At 32.0% G+C, this 25,128-nt stretch overlaps 3 protein-coding genes across 3 annotated transcripts; 1 reads left to right on the top strand and 2 right to left on the bottom strand.

Annotated features, from left to right (window-relative positions):
• Nucleotides 1–661: 661 nt before the first annotated feature.
• On the bottom strand, nucleotides 662–3,949 carry LOC112736630 (putative E3 ubiquitin-protein ligase XBAT31). Its single transcript, XM_025786163.3, has 8 exons — nucleotides 3,490–3,949; nucleotides 3,323–3,382; nucleotides 3,112–3,183; nucleotides 2,898–3,019; nucleotides 2,642–2,782; nucleotides 2,425–2,532; nucleotides 1,912–2,167; nucleotides 662–1,426 (listed from the first exon to the last, which is right to left on the bottom strand). Exons 1-8 carry the CDS (start codon nucleotides 3,670–3,672, stop codon nucleotides 1,013–1,015), a joined length of 1,356 nt encoding a protein of 451 aa, XP_025641948.1. The 5' UTR covers nucleotides 3,673–3,949; the 3' UTR covers nucleotides 662–1,012.
• Nucleotides 3,950–9,860: 5,911 nt separating this feature from the next.
• Nucleotides 9,861–13,482, top strand: LOC112736629 (U-box domain-containing protein 13). Its single transcript, XM_025786162.3, has 4 exons — nucleotides 9,861–10,777; nucleotides 10,873–10,989; nucleotides 11,086–11,541; nucleotides 12,143–13,482. The coding sequence occupies exons 1-4, from the start codon at nucleotides 10,499–10,501 to the stop codon at nucleotides 13,256–13,258; spliced, it is 1,968 nt and encodes a 655-aa protein (XP_025641947.1). The 5' UTR covers nucleotides 9,861–10,498; the 3' UTR covers nucleotides 13,259–13,482.
• Nucleotides 13,483–18,265: 4,783 nt separating this feature from the next.
• On the bottom strand, nucleotides 18,266–20,141 carry LOC112736628 (dof zinc finger protein DOF3.6). The gene is made up of 2 exons (XM_025786161.3): nucleotides 19,829–20,141; nucleotides 18,266–19,564 (listed from the first exon to the last, which is right to left on the bottom strand). Exons 1-2 carry the CDS (start codon nucleotides 19,877–19,879, stop codon nucleotides 18,584–18,586), a joined length of 1,032 nt encoding a protein of 343 aa, XP_025641946.1. The 5' UTR covers nucleotides 19,880–20,141; the 3' UTR covers nucleotides 18,266–18,583.
• Between the last annotated feature and the right edge of the window lie 4,987 nt (nucleotides 20,142–25,128).

Genomic DNA, 25,128 nt, shown 5'->3' with positions numbered 1-25,128 from the left:
ACCAAATTCTTAATTATTTCATCTGTGACAAGGTCCCATGTGTGACCCACTTATCTAGATATTTTTGCATCTTACTAGTAATATATCTTGATTTGAGTGTGCAAATTCATTCATATTTTATGTATGCAGCAGACACATAGACAAAGACCAATGCAACTAAGTAAAACCCATTTTATATTATATTGATTGATGTTGGTTTGAACTGAAAACTGAAAACTGAAAAGTACTAGTAGAATATTAGTTATTCTCTCAGCTTCAATTTATTGGTTAATTAGACATTAACTTTTGATATTTTGAGTGAGAAAAAGAAAAGTGTGATCTTGAATAGGCAAGGCCCTGGATGACAGAAGTGAGTATGTATTATCCTTTTCAGTTTTCAGATTATTGATGTCTGATAGGAACAGTGTCACTTGGCATTCAACCCAAAATTATTATTGATCCTATTCTGTATTCTGTTCATTCATTCATTCAGTATTGACAGTTATGGGATCAATGATGCTAGTTGTGCATGTATATCAACATGCATGTTAGATCAGATGACTTTTTCTCTGCCACCTGACACATTAACTTGTCCTCATTCTTTCTCTGTTAATTCAATTCATCACATCACACCCAGCCCCTTTTCTGCTTTTCCTCTCAAAATTGTATTGAAGGAAAACAATAAAACAATTGCCACGTGATATTATTGAATATTTTGATACACAGAAACAAATAAGAAGCAAATACAATACATTTTCATATGATCTTAGACTTTCTGGCTACTTTGCCGAGAAAAAGAATTTCTCACTTCACTTGAATACTTAATTATACACAATATCCATTTGATTTGATCATGCCCAAAATCATCGATGCAGTTGATGCTTCTTCATTCTCAAGTAACTTTGCTTACTTCCCAATATATTACATTATACAGTATATCATTCTTTCCATGCTTTTCATTTTTTCTTCTTCATCAAGCAACTTGTTACTTCAACATTTATCAATTTGGTGAAATATTGATATCAACAATGCATCACTGTTGCTTGTTATCAACCCACTCGTTTTCAGCAACAACCCTTCCGGAGCTTCGGCTGCCCACCTTTCCGAATGAACCGACTGCAGCAGCAGGTAATCCCTTGTTGAAGCTGCTGCTACTGCACTCATTGAAGTTCCAGGACTTCCTTGACTTGCTGTGCTTGGAACAACTGATTTCGACACTGTCTGGATCAAAGTCGTCGTAGCAATCTATCTTGATAACTGCCAGCCTGGCTATGGTGCTTCGGCAGAAGGGACAAACTGGCGCGGTAAGGGAAGCCGTGACAGGGTTCGGCTTATTGTGGCAGCAGAGTGCTAGTGTGCATTGTGCACACATTTGGTGGCAACAATCTTGGACTTCAATTGTGCAAACTTGCTCAAAGCAGATGCAGCACAATTCTGTCTCACTCATCTGAAAAACATTACAATATCCCACAAGAGTGGTTCAAACCAAAAGCTATAACAAGTTTCTCTCTCACTAGAGTGTAAAAAATGATTGTTGCTGTTAGAAAAGTGTGTCGACTTGGTATACGAGGTAAAATGCATACACAAAAACATTTGCTTTATTTGAATTTCATAATTGGGACATTAAATAGGACATCTAAGTGTAGATGCAGAGTATAATGGTGTGGGACAGCACAAAACACAATGTCTAGAAAGGCTTTGATTTTTCTAAGGTGTCTCCTTTGGTTTGTTTTTATGGTCAAAAAGCAAATCTCACATTGAAAATCCCCCATAATGGCCTTATGCATGATTGAACAACTTAGTAAAGAAATAAAACTTAAACCTTAAATATTTGGTGTATTTGCAAACTATCCATATCATTAGCTACCTGGTTTGACTCAATTCAAATGAATATCTAAGAACTTGACATAGATTTAAAGGGTGTAAAGTTACCTCTGAGATATTATCATCTGCTCCATCAGAGTCCGAAGGAGATGGAAGAGAGTACTCACTTCCCTTCAAGATGTTTTTCTCCCTTTCTCTGTTTGCATCCATCAGTGCCTGCTCTAATAGCGCTTTGGCCTCCGGATTAAGCTCACTTATTACCTTCAAGGGTGATGGCCAAACTAGAGGCTCTGCAGATGCAGGGTTTAACAATGCTGCACATGCACCATGTTTGTGTTTCAGAGCAACCACATGAGGTATTCGCCTGCATCAACATGCCGTACCGCATGAAAATATGAAGGCAATTCTATTCACTTTGAGAAGAACTAAAACTTATAAGAACATGGACCGTTAGATTATGAATCCATTCTAGTAGTCTATTTATGAATGCCAACATTTTTTAAATGAAAGTATAAGTTTAATTGGGCAAACCCGTCAAAATAAACAACATTCGCTTTGACGAGACATTTTCACACACACATCTCTAATAGTAACATTTATGTTAAAGAAATGAAAAAGTACCCAGATGCATCGCGCTGAAGACGATCTGCACCCCATGCCAAGAGTTTCCGGACACAATCAAGGGACCCTGCTCTAGCTGCCAGATGAAGAGGAGTGCTACCAGGACAGCTGCAAGTATAGCAAACGCCAATTCATCATCGATTTCTTGCGAAACAAGCGAATTGATCGAATTCAAGCCAATAATCACAAAAAAAACTTTGTGAACACCAAGTCATACCTATATCTTCCAGTTGCAGCACAAACAAGAGCTCCACTATTCAATAGAATATGTACACATTCAGCTCGTCTTTGACGTGCTGCTAAGTGCAATGGTGTTGCACCTCTACCATCTCTAATATTCACAAACCGTGCAAACCCCCTACAAAGTTAAATGAAATTAGTGTCAACTTTTCGATTTCAAATTCTTTGAAGCATCATGAGAAGTTCCCAATTGAGGAAGAAATTGATGCCTAATAGAGGAAAAAGAGACCAACCAAGATGCAGCCACTGGACTTGTTTGAGCAGCAGAAAGAATTGCCTTGAGGCAAGAAGAATGACCATAGTAAGCAGCATAGTGCAAGCATGTTCTGCCATAATGAGTATCAAACAATAACACCTGAAATTCAAAAATTACCATTTAGTTTTTTCCTTTTCATCATAATTAAAAAAAAAATCAAAATCAAGAGAAATTTGGGAAATTTCACACACATTAGCACCAGCTTCAAGGAGCTTTTCCACACAGGCGATCTTGCCGTGCATCGCTGCCAACATAAGTGGAGTCTGAAGCGGAGTTCAAATGCACAATGCAACAAAAAACAAGTAAGACAACATTAAAAAAAAAAAAAGAAAAACCTACATGATGAGAGAACCAAAAATAAATAAATAAATAAAATTGAGAATAGCATTTATAGAAAGGTACCTGCTTTTGGCGATTCAACACATCTGGATTCACAGATCCATCTAAAAGCCTAGACAAAATCTGAAACTCAAAAACAGAAACGAAACATTGTGAGCAGAAACTTAGAAAAGGAGGAATTTTGAGAGAGAGGCAGAAAAGAAGATCGAAAAGGGTAGGTGAATCTAGACCTGAAAGTGGCCATTGGCAGCAGCAATGTGAAGGGGAGAGTGGCGGTCATAGACAGTGGTGTGGTGCATGAGAGTAGGGTGTGTTTGAAGCAGAGAAGAAACGGTTCCAATGTCACCATGCTGAACTGCACGGAAGAGACCATGTTCATTGCCACTAGCTCTGCAACTCATCCCCTGACCCATGGCAGAGAAGAGAAGGTGGTGGGTGGGTGGTGGAGTTGGGTTTAAATCTAAGAGGTGGAAGAAAGTTTTCACATTTATGGAGGTTGGGGGTTGTGAGTGAGTTTGAGTTTGAGTTAGAGTTGGAGACAAGAGAGAGAGAAAGAGGGGTAAGTGTGTCAGAGCAGTGAGTTGGCTTTGGAGATCCCTCAGAAATTATTACATCCTCGTAGCTCTTAGCTCACTCATAGGGTAAGCTCTTTCTTCCTATCTCAAAATATCACTACTAACTTACCACTCCGATCATTGCCCAATCAAACTCATCATATTTTTCTACTCTCTTCAAATATTATTTTACAATCAATTATTCTCAGTAGAAATTTAAATATAGTTGCCAATGAATTATAGTTCAAATAATATAGTCTTTTTATATTCATTTAAGAAATTATAGGTTCGCCAATGAATAATAACTCAAATGATATAGTCTCACCATATTCAATTAAGAGATTGCGGATTCGAGTCTCCTATCTTTAGTAAATAAAAAAAAATGATGGGTTCAAGTCTCCCTATCTTTAATAAAAAAAATTTAAATACACTTATCTTCACCTGAATTTCTATAAGATAATTTGATATATTAATAAATTTTAACTATTAATTTTAATAAAAATAATTAAAGCATACTTAATAAGACTTTTGTATACTTTGTTTTTTTTTTTGAATTTGTTGTTTTTAAATTTAAGTTTTATATATATGAAAAAAATAAAAGTAATGTTAAGAGGATTAATTTTTAAAATTGGCTGTACCTCAATTTTTATCTAAATTTATTAATAAATAATTTTTTATACACTTAATTTTGACGTTAAAAAGAGGGGTTATGGTTAATTAGAGTATGTAATAAGATCTGAGTTATAATAATCAAGTAGAAGGTTAATCAAGTACTTATAAAAATAGATAGAAAATGACATAAGCATTATTATGTAATAGATTAAAAGGGTGAAACATAAAGCAAGTGAACATGTAAAAAAGGAGACCCAAAAATGGGGTTTGAACTTAAAATTCAAAATACGCGTCTTTCATTTAGTTATTTTGAATGGGTCTTGGTATTTCTTTCAATTTGTAATAGTCTTGGAAAATTCTTGAGTATCCATTCAAGTTGTAGTCAAAACAGCAACCTTCGTTGATGGATCACATCATATTACGAATGTCTTCCGTAGACCATTGAATTCAATTATACTATTAATCCCTTTCTTGGATATATAAATAGAAAATGAAAAAATAATTCATTCATTTTATAATAATTCTACCAGCCATTAGCCACTTGAAGTGTTCAATTGAGCCCATATTCATTAGTTTTAGTGTTCTGTACGATGTTACATGTCGCATACACATCAAATTATGCAAATTTCTTAATAATAATAATACAAAAAAAAAAAAGACTTTTGTTCAGCTTTTTAGTTAACCTAAAGCGTTACTATATCAAACAATAATTAGTTTATATTGTATACTAACTATAATTACAATGAGTAATGCTATAGGTACACTAAAATCAGTTACCAAAATCAGCCATCAGTATAAAATATATGTTAAAATATAAATACACATTAAAAATAAATTAAATCACACATATATTTATACATAAATATATTGATGACTGATTTTAGTGACTAATTTAATATACAAATAGTATTTTTGTTACAATAATATAACATTATTATTTCTGAACTGAGATTTCAACTTTATGTCAAAGTTATTGCTTCAAGGTACAAATTAAGTGCCCTTGAAATCAATTATCTTCTTGAAGAAAGCTTATTAGCTAGTTAATTACTCACCCTACTATCACCTCATGAGAGAAATCATTTTTATGCTTCAAGAAACAGTAGTTTGCTTGATAATAGATCAGATCATCGAATAACTAAAAAAGAGAAAAGGATAAATAGGTGCTTGACTTTTTGTCTTGTGGACATTTTTGTCTTTGACCATTGAAAAATACTTTTAAGTCTCTGACCTTCATAAAATTTGGACGGATCAGTCCCTTCGTCTAAGTGCCTCCGTCAGGGACTGATCCGTCCAAATGTCTCCGTCAGGAACTGATCTGTCCAAATTTTGTGAAGGTTAGGAATTTAAAAGTATTTTTCAATGATTAAAGATAAAAAAGTCCGCAGAACAAAAGGTCATAAACCTATTTATCCTTTTCTCAAAAAACAATTAACTAATAGGCTTAAAATGTAATATATTTAAGCTATGAATTTCTTTCGATCCATCCAATATAACCGACCCCACTCTCTCATTCGATCGATCGACAAAGCTACTATCTCTAATTCTCTATATGTCTTTAACTTTCTTTTCCTTTTTCTCTTTGTATGTGTATGTTTTCTATCTATCATATTCATATGCTTGCGTTCCATAACTTTCACTGTTGTATAACAAGAGGCAACTGTGGATAATGGAACACAAAGATGTGCAAGCAATGTCATTCATGTTTCTATGCTTCGCAATCCATTACAACAGTTCTAATGCTTCATTGGTTGGTCAAATTTATAATTGCTTCATCACTGAGCTGTCTACGTTGGGAAAACAGAATGTTCTAAACACATATACATACAGGCATATCCACATTATTGTTTCTTAATAATTTTAGTTCAACCGGTTTGGTTTAGTGATCCGTCCGGTTCAATTGTGGAACCGAACAAGTAGCACAAGTTAGGCACCAACATTTAAGATTACACACTTTTTCCTAACCGGCTATATTTTCGGATATTCCAACTTGTATCTTTATCTTTGCAGAAAATCAAGCTGCTTACCGCTCGTCCAACATCTTATTGGTATTAAGGCTTGGTACAAAGTTGGTTAGTTGGATTCCAATAATATATATTTCTCTTAACTAATAATTAATTTCAGTTATTATTATTGTTTAGTTGAAAAATACAATGCACATATATGGAGTGTGTTCTGAAATATTTCTATAAATTCAATGCTAAAAACGGTTCGAGTCTGAAATTTTTTATGGAGTGTGTTCCAAAGAGTATACTAACTCCTCATAACTCATTCTAATGCTTAATAACTCAATTTTATGAGATTAATTATTATATTGTAACTGTCATTCTACTATTAACAGAAAATGTTATAATATTTACTATATATACTAAGAGCCATCATATGAGAAGAAATTACAATAAAGCATCAAGCATGATAAAGAAATAAATGATAAACAAGAAGATAAGAATTCAAACTTAATAAAAAAATTATTTGAATTCTCTAAATTTTAAATTTTACTTTAAAAAGTAAAGTGTGATCTCTCACCATCTATTTTATAAGTGGGACCAAGAGTAAATATGAGAGAAAAATTATTCAATGGTAGAAGATTACACTTTACCATCTAAAGTAAAAATTCACAATTTAAAGGATCCAAATTCTAAAAAAATACATTAAAATTGAAATAAAAACAAAAAGGATAAGTTGAAATTAATATAAAGAGAATCACTCTACTTTCTATCTAATCTCTTAACGCACCAAGAAATGGACTCTTCAACCTAACTTATCGACGCCATAGTTTGGGAATTGAATCGAAGGGACTCCTCAACCTTCTACTCAATTCCCCAATGCAATGAGAGAGGGACTCCTCAACCTCAATTGTACGCATCATGGTTTCATCACGAAACCAAAAAAGGGGTTTTCAAAACTTCTAAATAATTCTATGCTACAACTACAATAACTAAGGAGGTATTTATAACCTCTTATTAGGTTAAAACAAAGAAAACCCTAAAGCACATACACATAAGGCCCAATCTAGTAATTAAATAAACAAAATCAAAATACATTAAATTAAAACATTCTAAAAATGTAAACTAATATCTTCTAAATAACATTTGAACTTTTCATATCACGAACATTTGAAGCGTGTATCATTCTCCTCCTCTTTAAAAAATATTCGTCCTCGAATCTTGTAGGTAAATAAAATAATATATAAAAAGGACAATAATTACAAAGAAGATAATTTTTTATTTTTTTTTGTTTTTTTTTTCTTTTTTTGTAAATTTTTTTTTTTTTTTTGCATTTTATGCTTTTTTTTTTATTTTTTTAAACAATAATGGAATGCAAACAAAAAATAAGAACACAATAACTTAAAGAAGGACTAGACAAATATTGGACTCTTTTTTTATGATAAAAAAAGAACAAATATAGATTAATAAAAATTAAGCTAATACTTGAACTCTGATACCAAATGATAAAGAAATAAATGATAAATAAAAAGATAAGGATTCAAACTTAATAAAAAATACATTAAAATTGAAATAAAAATAAAAAAGGATAAGTTGAAATTGAGTACAAAGAGAATCACTCTACTTTCTACTCAATTCCCCAATGCAATAAGAGAGTGACTCCTCAACCTCAATTGTACGCATCATGGTTTCATCACGAAACCAAAAAAGGGGTTTTCAAAACCTTTAAATAATTCTATGCTACAACTACAATAACTAAGGAGGTATTTATAACCTCTTATTAGGTTAAAACAAAGAAAACCCTAAAGCACATACACATAAGACCCAATCTAGTAATTAAATAAACAAAATCAAAATACATTAAATTAAAACATTCTAAAAATGTAAACTAATATCTTCTAAATAACACTTGAACTTTTCATATCACGAACATTTTAAGCGTGTATCATTCTCCTCATCTTCAAAAAATATTCGTCCTCGAATCTTGTAGGTAAAAAAAATAATATATAAAAAGGACAATAATTACAAAGAAGATAATTTTTTGTTTTTTTTGTTTTTTTTTTTTGTATTTTTTTCTTTTTCTTTTTTTTGTATTTTATACTTTTTTTTTTTAATTTTTTTAAACAATAATGGAATGCAAACAAAAAATAAGAACACAATAACTTAAAGAAGGACTAGACAAATATTGGACTCTTTTTTTATGATAAAAAAAGAACAAATATAGATTAATAAAAATTAAGCTAACACTTGAGCTCTAATACCAAATGATAAAGAAATAAATGATAAACAAGAAGATAAGGATTTAAACTTAATAAAAAAATACATTAAAATTGAAATAAAAATAAAAAAGGATAAGTTGAAATTGAGTACAAAGAGAATCACTCTACTTTCTACCCAATATCTTGACGCACCAAGAAAGGGACTCCTCAACCTAACTTATCAACACCATAGTTTGGGAATTGAATCGAAGGGACTTCTCAACCTTCTACCCAATTCCCCGATGCAACAAGAGAGGGACTCCTCAACCTCAATTGTCCACATCATGGTTTCATCACGAAACCAAAAAAAGGGTTTTTAAATCTCTAAATCATTCTATACTACGACTACAATAATTAATGAGGTATTTATAACCTTTTATTAGGTTAAAACAAAGAAAATCCTAAAACACATACACATAAGGCCCAATCTAGTAATTAAATAAATAAAATTAAAATATATTAAATTAAAACATTCTAAAAATGTAAACTAATATATTTTAAATAATATTTAAATTCTTCCTATCACGAACATTTGAAACGCGTGTCAAAGCATCTTATAGTAAAAGTAGCTTATGAAAAGAGCAACGCACGTAGGAAAAACTTGCAATATCATCACCTCATAATATATACACTGTTTTAAATACGTGCACCTAGGTATGATTTCTATCAAAGTTTCTCTTGCAACTCATGCTAACTTGAGCGTTAAAGTCCTTGCAGGTATACCTCGTTATTGGAAATGATGAATTCGGGACATTAAAAACTTGAAATAGGAGAATGACAGCAATATAGCAACATCGTATTTCTAATTTATTCTCTGAAATTTTGTTCAAGTAACTTCTAAACTTGAACGAGCAAAAATATTCTTGAATCGAATGGCAGTACTTAACTATTTATGTTCTTTTTATTTTCTTTCTTTTTTTGGCTGTTACCTGCTAAGGATTTTTGTTACAAGCCCAATGGGATAATCCACAATGAATTTCAAAAAACGTCTTATTTATCCTGGTTCCTAGAAATATCTATTTTTGTTTCAGCCCAATAGTAATCCAGAACCCAAGAGTGAATTCAAAGTTCAAAATTAAAACATTTGATGATTTCACTTATTGCAATACCCCAAAAATAAGATCATAGGCCCGAAGTTAAGTTTCATACGAGTTGTCCGATTCCAAGACAGAAGGAAGAAAAAGAAAATTTGTGGAGACCTAAAACAGAAAAGAAAAAGAAAAATTGTTGATACAAATTAGTTGTGGATGAGGATGAGGCATAGTGTTAAAACTTGAAAGTTTTCAACTTTTCATATCCTATGGAATATTTTGAATTAAATATTTCAATTGCATTAGTAGTGCAAAAGAGGTTTTAACCAAAAAGTTATATGCTACTATTTCATTAAGCATATACTACTCATGATAGTGTGTGTGTTGTGTGGATGTGTGAAACATGGATGTACTGCTTAAGATTGGACTGTCTAATCCGCTTGACAAAAAAAAAAAAAAAAGCCATTTCCACAGGCTTCACTAAGCAGCGATGAATGAAAAACGGTGGAGGGTGGTTTCACATGGAGACTAAATGAGTGTGGTTCAGTCTCCTCTTTTACATTTGCAATTAGTGCGGGCCCCACAAACTTGCTTGGTCTATTTCTGTCCTACTAAACTACTTTCACTACTACTCATCTCAATGCCTTATTGTTTGTTATTATTAGGCACACTATGTGGAATTTCACATTTCTTCCATTATTAAAGATAACAAATAAATTAATATTTTATTCTTTTAATAATTTGGAAAAAGTCATTGAGCATGTTTTGTTTTTCCTTTTCCAATTTGCACTAATTCTTATTATTAAGCAAACTTAATCATCATCATCATCATCAGAACGCCATGGGGGAGGGGCAGCAAGACGATGGAGTAGTCGACAGCTTGATTGACTTGGTCAACGAGATTCGTTCCATCTCTGATTTCAGGCCTATGCTCAAGAAGCACTTGTGCAACTTAGCCAGAAGGCTCAATCTTCTCACCCCTTTCTTCCAAGAAATCAGGGACTTCAACCCTGCTCTTCTCCCTCCCAACACTTTCAAAGCCATGCTTAGCTTAAGGGACGCTCTTCAAGCCGCCAGGGATTTCCTCACCTTCGCTGCTCATTGCAGTAAGATTTTCATGGTTTGTTATTCTCATCTCCCCTTTTATTCAATTCTTTATTTTTATTTTTTTCCAATAATCCAGCAATTTTGAGAAAAAGGTTTAATCTTTTGCAGGTTCTTGAGAGGGACCAAATTATGACTAAGTTCTATGAGGTCTCGGCTAGGTTGGAGCAGTCTTTGGCGGCGGTTTCATGTGATCAACTCGACATTTCAGATGAAGTTAAGGAGCAGGTTTGTTTATATTTGCATCATACTGATCTTACTCATTATTCAACTCAATCAATGCCACTTTTTGCTCATGTTGTTTAATTCTACCTATGAATCAAGGTTGAGCTAGTTCTTGCTCAGTTCAGAAGAGCAAAAGGGAGGGTTGATGAACCTGATACCAAGTTGTATGAGGATGTGTTGTCCCTCTATAACAATAACACTGATGTAGCTACCAATCCAGATGTTTTTCGGCAGTTAGCAGAGAAGTTGGAATTGATGGGAATAACTGATCTCACACAAGAGTCACTTGCGCTGCACGAGATGGTGGCCGCAAGTGGTGGCGATCCGGCCGGACGCATTGAGAAGATGTCCATGCTATTGAAGAAGATAAAAGATTTTGTTCAAACTGAAAATCTAGTTGTGTATGATACTGTAGGAGGAAAGGACCATTCTTCAAAAACCAGCAAACAAGTCACAAATGAAAGGAATCATCAGACGCCTGTTATCCCTGATGATTTTCGATGTCCTGTTTCTCTTGAATTGATGAAGGATCCTGTCATTGTTTCAACAGGACAGGTATGTCTGTATTCTATCATTCTCTGTAGGGATATTTATAGTTTGTTTCTGAAATCTGAACTGTGCCTATGATGTGCTTTATTGTTAGATACACAATGCCAGCTTGGTCCCTAAAAGATCAAAATGATGAGAAATTAGTTTTTATAAGATATTTTTTTTCCAGCTTGTGGTACCTAAATGATGAATTCTATACTTGCCACTGAGATCTTGTAGTGTTAACAAAAGATGTATTAGGAACTAATCTGTCAGTGCAATGATTATTGGGATATCTTAAGAGAATATAATATCTTTTGGAGGCTTGTTACCATTTTAATCTTTCGGGAATCAAATTGGTGGTTTTCTTGTAAAGCTTATTGGGATTCGTAGTTATTTGCAGATGAGGATACTCTTGTTTTACTCAGTACTCACTACCATTTGAGCATCATGTTATCAGCAAAATTGTTGGATATTACCTTGCTTCCTTTGTTTTCTAAAATCAAATGCTATTGAGCTTCATATGTTTTGAAGTTTGCAAGTTATGCATAATGGATTTCTGTAATTTTGAATACTTTAGAAACCAGTCCTTAATGCAATACAATTGGCATTTTATGATTGTGTGCAGACTTATGACCGTTCTTCTATTGAGAAGTGGTTAGAAGCAGGGCATGGTACATGCCCAAAAACACAGCAGAGCCTCACTAGTACCGTCCTCACACCCAACTATGTCTTGCGAAGCCTCATAGAACAATGGTGCGAAGCAAATGGCATGGAACCACCGAGACGACCAAGCAATTCCGAACCTAGTAAATCAGTGTCGGCTTATGCCCCGGCCGAGCGAAGCAAGATTGAAACTCTTCTCCAAAGGCTGACTTGTGGCAGTCCAGAAGAGCGAAGAACAGCTGCAGGGGAGATCCGGCTTCTTGCAAAGCGCAATGCAGATAACCGTGTAGCCATTGCAGAAGCCGGTGCAATACCTCTCCTTGTTGGTCTCCTCTCTGTGCCTGATTCCCGCACTCAAGAGAATGCTGTTACCGCACTTCTGAATCTTTCCATATATGAAAACAACAAAGGAAGCATTGTATCTTCAGGGGCAATTCCAGGCATAGTTCATGTGCTCAAGAAGGGAAGCATGGAAGCTCGAGAAAATGCAGCAGCAACACTTTTCAGCCTATCAGTTATTGATGAAAACAAGGTTACAATTGGTGCTTCAGGAGCCATACCTCCATTAGTAACACTTCTAAGTGAGGGTACTCAGAGGGGTAAGAAAGATGCTGCAACAGCACTCTTTAATCTATGCATTTATCAAGGGAACAAGGGAAAGGCAATCAGGGCCGGTGCCATTCCCACATTGATGAAACTTGTAACAGAACCCAATGGAAGCATGGTGGATGAAGCGTTGGCCATTTTGGCAATATTGTCTAGCCATCCAGATGGAAAAGCTGCCATTGGTGCTGCAGAGGCAGTGCCCTTTTTGGTACAGTTTATTGCAAATGGTTCACCCAGGAACAAAGAAAATGCGGCTGCTGTCTTGGTTCATCTTTCTTCTGGAGATCAACAATATCTGGCTCAGGCCCGAGAGCTCGGTGTGATGGATCCTTTGTTGGATTTGGCTCAAAATGGCACAGATAGAGGAAAAAGGAAGGCAGCACAATTGCTAGAACGCATGAGCAGGTTCCTTGAGCAGCAGACTCAAACTGAACTGCACCATGTTGCACATACCAGCATTGATAATACCTGATATGTTTTTGTTCTATGCTTTTTGATCATTTGACATTTTGTCCCCTTTCTTTTTAAGTGTTAGAGGAAAGGGTGGAAGATCACCAAGCTACTCCATTAATTCATTTGTTTTGTGTAATATAATACCGAAAATAACAATGGCAACAACTCTGAAAAGGGAGAAGAAACATATATACAAGAAATGGACCAGGTGTGCCTGACCTATAAGAGTGTCAAATTATAACATATATTATCCTCATCATCCTCAATGTTCATGTAAATAGGCCTTTGAACTTGCAATCAGATTTATGGATGCTTTTAATTAGAAGCAACGCCATATTAAAAAATAAAATAAAAAGTGGTCAAACATTGACCACTTTTAAATATTGTTGAGTATGAACAAGTATAGTCTTTTTATATACCTGGATTTTATTATAGCTGCTCCAATTGACTTCTGGTTCCCATATGATTTATCTAAATCTAAAAGATGTGACACTTCAATTTGGTGTTACACATAAAAATGTGTTTCCTATCAAAACACCCAAATCGGCTTTCTTGAGTTTTATGTTTTAACCTACTTGTCGTTTTCCTATAACTGACATTTATAGTCCTTTCTAATTTTGAGGTGTTTGGCCTGCATCATTCATGGTGGTTGTTTCTCCCAAATGGTGATGTATGCTATTCTAATATAATTAACTTTCATATCTTTGTAGCTTACAAGTGTTTATATTGTAGAACTCCCATATTTGATATTATACAGCTCAAGATCTCCATCATGCATTAAGAATGTATAGTATTAATCTTGATTAATTAGTCTTGTCATCCTTGTAGACAATTATTTTTACTAATCTTATTCCATATATTGTAAAATGAAACCACAAATTAAATAATTTACTTCAGATATTTTTTCTTTAATTTTGGTACATATAACTCTACTAGGAACTTTTTTTTTTTTTTTTGGTTGCTCACGGTATCCTTCAGCCCGACAGACTAAGCTCTATTTAAGGGTCTGCCCCTGGCCAATGGGTTGCTGCTTGCACAAAGCGAGATTCGAACCCCCGACACTTATTTAAGCGGACGAGTGAGCTGATCACTCGGCCAACCCAAGTTGGTTCTCTACTGGGAACTTTATTAGAAGAAGTACATTCATATATATTTGCATGCATGTACCTTATTATTGTTGGTAACGGCCTGCGCCATTGACGGGTGGATTAGGTCCCCAACCTACTATGGAAAAAGAAAAAGAACAAGAACATGCATGCAAATAAAAGAGGGCAGCGAAGAAGGGTAAAGCAAAATATATAAGACAAACCAAGCATATTACTGTGTGTGTTACAAGATTGAAAAATCTAATATTTATTTTATGTTTGTTGTAATAACTTTTATTAACAAATACTAAGAGTAGTAATAACCAATGTCTTTGAAAATCCTTTTATATTTGGAGAATAAAAAAAAAAGAGAGACTAATGATTAGAGGCACTAATGTTTTGTGGATTAATCATGGTTGAAATCAGTGTCCAAATACAGACAGTCACAAAAGCGAAGTTCATGAAGCATGCATGAGTTTCTGAGCCCTCTTTCATTTCTTTCATTCATTCGTACCATGCCACTAGTAACTGCACATTTACTCATCACACTTTTCTTTTTCTGTACTCTATTTTCATTACTACAATCTAAATTAAATCTTATGCTTATTAGTCCTAACCTAACTAAATCAATTCCAAGTTTGTGAGGGTATGTCTTTTTAAACACAATTTTCTCATTATGAATCTAAAAAAATAAAATAAAAATAAGACGTCAATTAAAATTTGATTAGTTACTACGACTCTTAATCTTATCGTTGCATTTTATTTTTATTTATATAATTATTTTGAAAACTTTGAACAAACTATTAAAAAAATTAATTGTTTATTGTTTATATATATATATATGAAGTAATTTTTCACTCAACAAATTAAGAATTATTTTATCATGAATTTAAATTTTATTTAAAAATATCGTTAATCAATAAATTACAGTATACACAATATAAAATTCGAATTCTCAATCTTACTTAAGCGAATGAACAAATTTACCACTTATCAATTCACTATCAACTCAAGTTAGTTATCAAATCTTTGTTTTTTTTTTTTAAAACTAGTGTCTTGAATATTTGTTGTTTGAGACCCACAGGAACCGACATTTTAGGAATCTTGGTGCCCATTATAGTGCCTACGTCCAAAGACACAGAGAGAAAGAGCTTTATTCGTTCTTCAAAGGCAGCATTGGTCCTTACAAAAGTTATCATCTTCTCAATCATCACTATTCTTTTCCATGACATAATAAATTCATAATAATAATTCTTCAATTCCCCTACTGTACCTTTAGATTATTACAATGACTACTTAATAAAGTTTCTAATTATTATTGTAATTTAATATTTAATTTGAACGGCACTATCACTCGCTTCAACCTACAAATAATAGGCTAATAGAGATAATGAGAAATGACCACATGCATATATGTTTAAGAGAGAAAAAAAAAAACATAACAAAAGGTTGCTTATTTTGACCACTGAACCTTTTTCTTTCCCATTCAAAATTCAAGTGCGCAGTTAATAATATACATATGGTCCAAAAGGATTTATATTATATTATATTATATTAATTAAGTAATATTTTTTATTTGTTCTGCTGAATAACTTCTAGAAACACTTTCACACGCAGCAGTAGTTTTTGGTCCAACATAGAATTGCATGATTTCGAGTGGGATTTTGGCGTCTTCTTAGAATTGGTTACACTTTGTTTCTCCACTTTCATTCTCATATCCAACAAACACTAACGTCCCATCTTTTGAATCTAATATCATAATAATAATAATATAACTACAACATCGTAAGTTTGACCACTCTTGACTGATGATGTATGTCCAATATATTTATATATCAAAATCTCTCACCTTTATTTGTTGTCAAAATTTTGTTTGTGAAACATTTCTTTTCAAAGTATGTATAAACTTTTTAAGTAATGACAATTAAAATATATCCAACATGGATAATGTTCATATCCCTTGCATATTTTATACTAAAATAAATTGATTATTAAAATGTTCTTAATTTGGGGGTAATATAATTAAGAAGGAAATTATAGTAAATCACAATAATAGAAACTCACTTTAGGTCTTTATTTTCTTTAAAGTAATAACCAACTCTTTCTAGGTCTTTACCATATTTTTACCCTGCTGATGATTTAGAGATTCCAACAATTACCTTCTTCAGAATTTAAATCTTGTTACTTTTTTTTGGGACTACAACTCGCTTACCAATATTGCATCCAACTTTACATGGTCATATCATAGTCACTTTAATAATATTTTAGCAACTCTTTTTCTCATTAAAATTTGAAGCTACTAATTAGTAGTCAAAACCATGAATGCATGATATATTAAATGTCTCCCAAGAGTTTTGGATGGCGGAAACTCAATTGCAGATATAACTTTACGTGAAGTTGATAGGTGAGAGTCGTTAAATGATTTGACAAATTTAACTAAATTGTCGTCAAACAACTCTCAACTATCAACTTCACACGAATTAACTGAAGAATGAGTTTTTACCGTTTTGGACACTAGTTTGCAATATGTTATTATCATCACTATAAGTTCTTTTTATGGAAACTACGAATGTGTTGCGCTTGGTTATGGATTCCTGGGATGTTAGACCAATGTGTGAGGCAGTTTTTTTTAACTGCAATGTGAAGAACTCGGATCATGCGAGTTGTGTGTATAGAAAAGGTGATGATCAAGTCGGAAGGTCCGAGTTGTAAGTAGAGAAATTTTGAATCTTCGACAAAGTAAATCGGACCGTCCGTGTTTTATGTATAGTTAATTTTTTTTAGAAATCCGTGTTGTTGGAGCAAATCGGACCGTCCGACAAGGCCCCTCCCACTTGCACTGTCCGATTTCTCTTCTGCTGACACCACATGCATATAAAGTACACCTAAACTCCATAACGGAGTCCCACCCCATCCTCACCTCCATAATAAAATTAAAAAGTGCTAATATTCCTATGTAAAAGTACTATATATATGAGCCAATGAGTTATAACTCAAATGGCATAGTCTCTCCATACTCAATTAAGAGGTTGTGGGTTCGAGTCTCCGGTAAAAAAAAAAAAGTACTATATATATGAAATCAAGGAGCTTCCTTGGAATGCAAAATTTTCCAAACATTATTCAATTAAGTTTCCAAGAAATTGATGACATTATTATGGTAAAGAAAATAAAGGTTGGAGGCAAAGCTTATTTAACTCCAGCTTCTAGGTCTCAAAGCAAAGGCTGGTGAAAATTGAAGTACTCATCACAGTGACTGAAGTGAAAGAGAAAGATCCGCAGAAAAAGAAAAAGTACATGTATAATTATAGATAGAAGATAATAACGAAGAAGAAGATGGAAGGAGTGAGTTACAACAAGTTAAGGCTTCTTTGGCCTCCGAAAAATGTGTGTCAGATTTGTCACCTCCTTTACCTTCAAATTTGTCCAACTTGTGTATCATCCTATCGTACTAATAATTTATAACTGTCTATCATAGATTCATTATTAATTTAATTTTAATTATTTATTTATAATTAACAATAGCATTTGTATCACATGCAAACCAAATTCATGCCATGCATGCATTATAATAAGATGAAGTAATTTAAGAGGGTGTCACAAACTAATAAAATTAAGATGATTTAAACTTAATTAAAGTAGAGAAGCTAAGGTTGAGGTAGATCTATCTAAACAAAAAATGAAACATGTTATTTCCGACAAACACACTGGCTTGTTCAAAAGCTAACGTGGAGTGGCACATTCTTTAGTACCATATCAATGTCACTTTTCTTCTTTCCTAGTAACCCTGCTTTATCGTGTTATAGCAGAATCTCTTAATCTCATGTGAGCCAAAAAAAGAAAAAAAAAAAAAAACGGTGCAAGCAGTAGACAATAGTGTGATCTAGCTAGCATGAATTGAAGAAGATATATCATCAGAGTGTGAATGAAACTAAACTTAGAAATTAAGAAATGAGAGACAATAATATATATATATATAGCATACACACAAAATATTACATGCACACACACACACACAAACAGAGTTAATAATAATAATAATTATACAAAATAAAAACACATCAAGCCCCATATATATGTAGTACAGAAATTACTCGACTGAATTAAATTAAAAAGAGAAAAAAAAAAACATAAAATAAACAAAATGAATAATGCCCAGAATATGGAGTTCTACCATTTGTTTGCATTAATTTTCTTGGTTGATTCATCAGCATTTTGGCGAATTAAGGGTGAAGAGGTAGGTTTACATATGAAATCCAAAGTTATAAGAGATTATGAGGAGTGGAAGAAGAAGCAGCTAGAGCTGACATATCAGTGTTCCAAGAATAGTATTGATGATTTTGATGATGATGAGAGACATTCAAGTTGGTTGTTGTTGTTCTTGATGACAAATTCATGGCTCCGTTTTCTTCCATTTTCACTGGTGGTTGCATCTGATTATTATTAACCCTAGAATTTCCAGCTATGTCAACACCAACAACCAAGCCTGAAGAACCTACTGCTTCACCACCACCAATACCTTGATGATGATCATTTTCATGATGAAAAGTGTTAGGGTATGATATCGACGATGCTACTGCAGCTGAAGAAGAATTCGAATCAAAACCGTTTAAGAACGGAAACTGCTGCAGCCGCCACTGATCCACTACTCCTCCATTACCAACAAACCCCATGTGAGGATGATGATCCGTTAAGCTCAGACCCATGTTTGAAGCAACTCCTCCTCCCCCACCATAGCGGCTAAGATGATTCTGGAGAGAAGCCATGAAAGGAAGGTTTGGTGGTGGTTGATGAGATAACTGATGATGACCAATCAGCTCATGAGGAGGGATGTTGTTTGAAGGAATTGCACTCGATGATTGTTGCTTTTCATTGTTATTGTTTGGTGGAGATTTCGACCGGCTACTACTCCTCTTGTTCTTCTTGTTACGGCGGCAACCACCGCCCACCGGAACGTTCCTCAGAGTGCCACCTTTTGTCCAGTAGCGCCTACAGGCCTTGCAGAAGTGGCGGGGCTGAGACAGGCTGTAATTGTTGAAGTAACAGAACTTGGTGTTCGTGGAATCGCAACGAGGACACTTGAGGGCAGCCTCTGGAGGTGGTATCTTTGCTAGCCTGGCTCGATCAGCCATTGACCCAGGTCTGATCGAGCCAGCAATTGCGCCGCCTCCTCCCACAGGTCCTGCCTGAACCTGTGGGGGTAGCGGCGGAAGTAGGTGAGGGTTATCATTGACATTCCCTTGCTGAAAATCAATAAATCAAAGAGAAAAAAGAAAGGTGAAAAATAAAGAAGAAATTATCATTGAGTTATATATACATGATCTTGGTATATTCAAGAAGATATTACAAAGTTAGGAATAGGAATAATTTTTATCTTTTGCATAAAATTAAAGAAGGAAAAAAAAAAAGGAAAAATTGCTTTATTTATCTTTAGGGTTGAGAAGCTGTGGCTGAAAATAGAGGAAAATAATAATAAAAATTAAAAAAAAAATGGTTGAATTACTTACCTGCTGCCAATTGGGAGGATCTACATAGACTGGAATAGAAGAGAAAACCATGGTGGTTGAAATCCTTTTTATGATATTTCTTTTTATAAAGTTTGATGGTGGAGAATCACACTAAGGGAATACCAGAGGCAAGAAAGAAAGAAAGGGAAAAAGGAGCATTGAATTGAAGAGAGAGGGAGAGAAGCTTAGGAGGAATGAAGAGATGAGGTCTTCTTTGCTTTAATTTCTTTTACTTTGTGCTTATATTCCCTTATTCATTCTCATCTCTTTTTGTTTTATTATATTTTTAGGGTTTTTGGGTGGACGAAGTTTCTTAACCTATAAGCTTCTTTATTTTATATATGCCTTCTTATAATTATTATTTAAATTTCATCCATCCATCCATCACCATATCATATATCATACCTAAGCTTGCTAGTGGCTCCCATGCATGGAATAATAATAATACACACAAAATTAAAATTAAAGCAGATTATGATTACACTGTATTTGTCTACCTACAATTACTAATTAATTATCACTGTCTATTCAAACATGTTGGTGGAATGAGCTCACGTAATCAAAAAGATTTATGCTTAACCATGTAGCTGATAGAATCACCTGCTTTGTAGGGTTACAAACGTACTTATATAGTATTTGGTTTTTATCCATACCTTCATAAATGCTTAATTAATTAATTAAAGTGTGTACCACCTCACATGTATATATGGGAGTGGGATAGAATAAAATGATCTCTTCTATTCTTATTCTTGTTTATGCTGTATTTTTGTTTTCTTACTTTCTCAATTTGACAAATTTTGGGTCTTTTGATTTGATTTTTTTTTTTTGATAATTATGTATGAACGTTTAACTTCTTAAATCAAATATTATATATATACATAGTGTTTAATTTATTTTTAATATGTATTTTATATTTTATATAAGAATAATTTATTTAGTAACTGATTTATAATATAAGCATAGTATAATTGTAAAAAAAATATTAAAAATTATATTGCCCTTAATGTAAGGTAAAGATATATACTTTAAAGCTAAATAAAATAAACGCACAAACCATCCAAATTTTTAAAGGTTTAATATTGTTAGTAATATAACTATTTATATACTTTTTTTATTAATTTAAATTTAAAAAAAAATCATAACATAATATTAGAATTTCTACGTCTAAAAGATCTAGACTCCAAAAGAAAAAAAATCAATATAAGACAAATAAAAAAAAAGTTAATACAAAAATTTAATTAAATCTAAAGGAAACTCTTGTTAGAGAAATAATTATTTACGCGTGTCTCTTTAATTTATATTAGTTTAAATTTTTGGAAGAATTAATTTTATGATAAAAATATAAAATAGTAAAATGATGATAACATATCTAAAAAATGGAACTAATTTGATTTTTAAGAAATTTTAATTGATTTTTAATTTCTAAAACTTTTATTGAAGACTACTAAACAGCATATAAATTATGTCTCTCAGGTAAATATTGACAATTATATAAAAAGTTATCCTTTTTTTAATCTTAAAAGAGAGCATAATTTATTTTCTAGTTGTCAGTTTATTTTCCTAAATTGCAAACATAATTATTTAAAAAAAGGACGAGGAAGGACCATTAATACTACTATTATTGACTAGAGACTACTGCTACTTGAGAAGGAAAAGATAAAGGTTAAAATTAATTACCCGACCCATTTAAGAAAAAAAAGCATAGGCAAAATGGAAATGCGTTCAAATTTTCAAGCACATGACACAAATGTTGGTCTTCTTCCAATTATTGAAACAATGTTGACAGTGTCTTTCAAACTTTGTAAGTTTATGCTTCCTGAACGTGAAATCCTTCTTTAACCTTTTCCATTTGTTTTTTCCTTCCAATTTTCCATTTACGTAGTCTATATGAAAAGCACCCAGGTAGTGGTCACCATGCAATAATTAAAAATAATAATAATTATTATTATACATAAGATTTATTTTGAAGAAAAAAAATTCTTCAAGGATGCGGCAAGTTGAGCCAGAAATTATAGAAAAGATCATGAGACAAGTAATCCAGGAGGAAAAACATTAAAGGGAAAAGGAAAGTTTGCAAAATTGTCATATATCATATGTATTATATATTAATAATAATAATTGGTACTATAGTCTTTAATTGCCTTACCTTTATTATTTTATTATTATTTATTATAGTGATGAAGACTAGTAAATATTGAAGGCCTAAAGTTATGGTCAGATCCTTTTTGGGCACAACACCATCACTTGTGACATGAGTGCATGAAATTGCTATGTTTATCTAACTTTATCATGAGTATCTTTTTAAGTAGCTAGACAAAATCTTCTAGTTGCCTCTTAACTTTAATGGCTCAATAATTAATATACTTCAACATTGAGGGCGCCATATTAAATAACTTGTTTCTTTTGTCTATTTTTGCTTTCCCTTTTTCTTTAAATGTGGTAGAGAGAAAAACAAATAATTAACACATATATTAACATTAAAATTAACATATTCTTTTTGTTAGTGGGTCGGAGTCACACTCAGGCTTCATTCTATTGGGGTGAGTAGTAAATGGAGGGAATGATATGATATAAGCTAAGCTAGCATCGTCATTTGATTGAGATCAATCTTCTCATTTCTTCATGGATAAGTAATTTTGGTCTTCTACATTATTATGTGCCACATCTATGCACTTTTTGTGTATATACATAATTAGCTTTGCAATGTTAGAAAACTCTTTCTTTTTTTGTGATTTCACTTCATCAACGTGTAAATTGTATTTATGTTTTCAAAGAGAACTGTTATATATATATATATATATATATATATATATATATATATATATATATATATATATATATATATAAAAGATGAATGCTATTTTACCCTCTCTAAAGTAACATGTAAGTTATCTTCTCTGACGTGTCATATTTTAATTGGATGTTTATTTTAACCTGAGTTACTTTAATTTCATGAAAATTAATAATATATTGGAAGACGGTGACGGCCTGATAAAAGAAGAAAATTGAACACCCAATAAGACAGTGATACTTAGAAAGCACAAGACGACGACAAAGGAGTGGGGTGGAGTAAACGCAATTAGAGAGAGCTTGAGTACCTTTTCTAAAAGAATGATTTAAAAAGAGAAAACAAGACACCAATGAGACGGTGATGCTTGGGAGGCGTAATGACGACGAAGGAGTGAGGATGAGTAAATGCAATTAGAGAGAGTTGGAGTACATTTTCTAGAAGAATGATTTAGGAAGAGAAAACAAAATACCAATGAGACAGTGATGTTTGAGAGGCGCAACAACGACGAAAGAGCGGAGAAAGTAACTCATGTTAAAATAAATACCCAATTAAGATATGAGGATAACTTATATGTTACTTTAGAGAATGTAGGATAGCATTCACCATATTATAAACATGACTTATTTTTCTATATACATGTGTTTGATCTCAATGTCTCCTTAATCCTATTTTCAGAGTTACTTACGAAAAATAAAATTGAAATTAAAACAAAATACAGCATGTTATTTATTAGATATTGACGCATTTTTAATCGGTGATAAATTTTCTCCAAAAATTTCAAACGTTACCAACAAAATTATTGACAAATTTTCGTGTCCATCGATAAATTTCGTGAAAGTATATTTTCACTCCCATAGTATAGAATATAGTTTCTATTTTTTATTCAGATTTGCACTTTATTTTATGAGTTCAAAATGAGTATATAAAAAATAATGATCCTATCGCTACTCCATAACAAATAATTATTTTGAGACTCTGTGTCTGTAACTATTTATTACTTGCTTTTTGACTTAATTGCTTTTGTGTCTATTGTAAAGTAGGGAGTAAGATTTGATAAATAGAAACAGACAACATGGGGGGAGCTCCTGACATTATATATATATTAGTTTCTACTGCCAACGAAATTATTCTTCTCATTTTCATTTTTATATATTTGTCTTAAAGTAAGATAATTATTGTATGAATCTTTATTTATTAGTTTAAATTTTGAGATAAAAATAGTTTTATATAATATTGTAATTTTTATAATCTAAACTTCTAAAATTTAATTATTATTGGTTCTGGAAAAAAATCAGTGTAAAATAAATTAAAAGAGAAAAATAGTTATATAAAAAATTTTACATAAACCTTAAAAAAAATATTTGTATAAAAAAAATAGGTTAAAAATATAATTAATGTATAAAAAGTATATTTTGAAAATTTATATTTAAAAAAAGAAAGGTAAATATAGTATTATTATTTGGTGTCATTCCAATTTTATTTTGGACCCTCATCCAAACCAACAATTTCAAAACAAGTAGAATTTAATTAACAAAACAACGAAAACAAAAGAATCTAAACCTGGGAAAATGATGAGGATATATATAGGAAAAAACATCAGAAGTGGAGAATGGAGGAGCTGGTCATGATAATGATGCAGAGCAAATAGAAGCTTAGAAGTGTGGCCATCGACAAATTAAATTCATAAAATAAAGGAAGGGTTATGCTTCTTCTGCATGGGAGTGGAGTCGTGGGGCCCAAGTCAAACATTGTCATCTAATTAATGTACCTTAATATCTCACACTTATATATATATTACCCTTCAAAATTAAAATATGAATCTATTATTGATATGTTATGTTGGAGTCACAGATTTGTTTTTTATTTTGCTAATAACTCGTCTTAATTAAATTCGTGTCGTAGCTACGTGTAAGAAATATCGGGGTTAAAACAACTTATTATTGTTCCCCTTTCCTCAAAATTTAAATACATGAAAAAGCATCACTTATAAAAATTAAAAATGAGTTTGGTTAATTGCTTCTATAATAATTTTTTAAAAAACGAATCTTAAAAATAAAACTATATTTTATAATATTTTTCCTTAAATATCTTAATAAGTGTACTTAAAAAATTAGAAATTTTATGATTTTCGTATTTTTAAAATTAATGTATTTCTATTTTAAATTATGAATGAAAAAATCATTTTAATACATTATCACTATAAAATAAATTTATATATATATTTAGTTATGTAATGTCATGTTAATAAAATATAGTTAATAATTTTAATAGCTAATAAGTTATTATAACTCAAATGATATAATTTTTTTATGTTTATCTAAAAATTGTGAGTTTGAATTTTTCTATCTTAAAAAAACAATAATTAAAAAATTATATAAAATATTTTATATTATCAGTGTTTAAAATTAAATTCTTATAAATATACTAAAATTTTAACATTACAAATATTTTGAATAGAAAATATATTTTGCTCATTATTGAGAATACAAACTAAAAATATATATATATA

The sequence above is a fragment of the Arachis hypogaea genome, chromosome 13, assembly GCF_003086295.3.
Source record: "Arachis hypogaea cultivar Tifrunner chromosome 13, arahy.Tifrunner.gnm2.J5K5, whole genome shotgun sequence".
NCBI lineage: Eukaryota > Viridiplantae > Streptophyta > Magnoliopsida > Fabales > Fabaceae > Arachis > Arachis hypogaea.
This window is presented reverse-complemented; position numbering and strand designations above follow the sequence as displayed.

Bases quoted from the DNA above. Each gene is read 5' to 3' on its own strand.
- LOC112736629 (XM_025786162.3), top strand. From the start codon at position 10,499: ATGGGGGAGGGGCAGCAAGACGATGGAGTAGTCGACAGCTTGATTGAC. The intron at 10,778-10,872 runs GTTTGTTATTCT...AATCTTTTGCAG, and splicing joins ATTGCAGTAAGATTTTCATG to GTTCTTGAGAGGGACCAAAT. The intron at 10,990-11,085 runs GTTTGTTTATAT...CTATGAATCAAG, and splicing joins CAGATGAAGTTAAGGAGCAG to GTTGAGCTAGTTCTTGCTCA.
- LOC112736628 (XM_025786161.3), bottom strand. From the start codon at position 19,879: ATGGTTTTCTCTTCTATTCCAGTCTATGTAGATCCTCCCAATTGGCAG. The intron at 19,565-19,828 runs GTAAGTAATTCA...ATTGATTTTCAG, and splicing joins ATCCTCCCAATTGGCAGCAG to CAAGGGAATGTCAATGATAA.
- LOC112736630 (XM_025786163.3), bottom strand. From the start codon at position 3,672: ATGGGTCAGGGGATGAGTTGCAGAGCTAGTGGCAATGAACATGGTCTC. The intron at 3,184-3,322 runs GTACCTTTCTAT...ACTCCGCTTCAG, and splicing joins TGTTGAATCGCCAAAAGCAG to ACTCCACTTATGTTGGCAGC. The intron at 2,168-2,424 runs GTACTTTTTCAT...ATGTTGATGCAG, and splicing joins CTTCAGCGCGATGCATCTGG to GCGAATACCTCATGTGGTTG.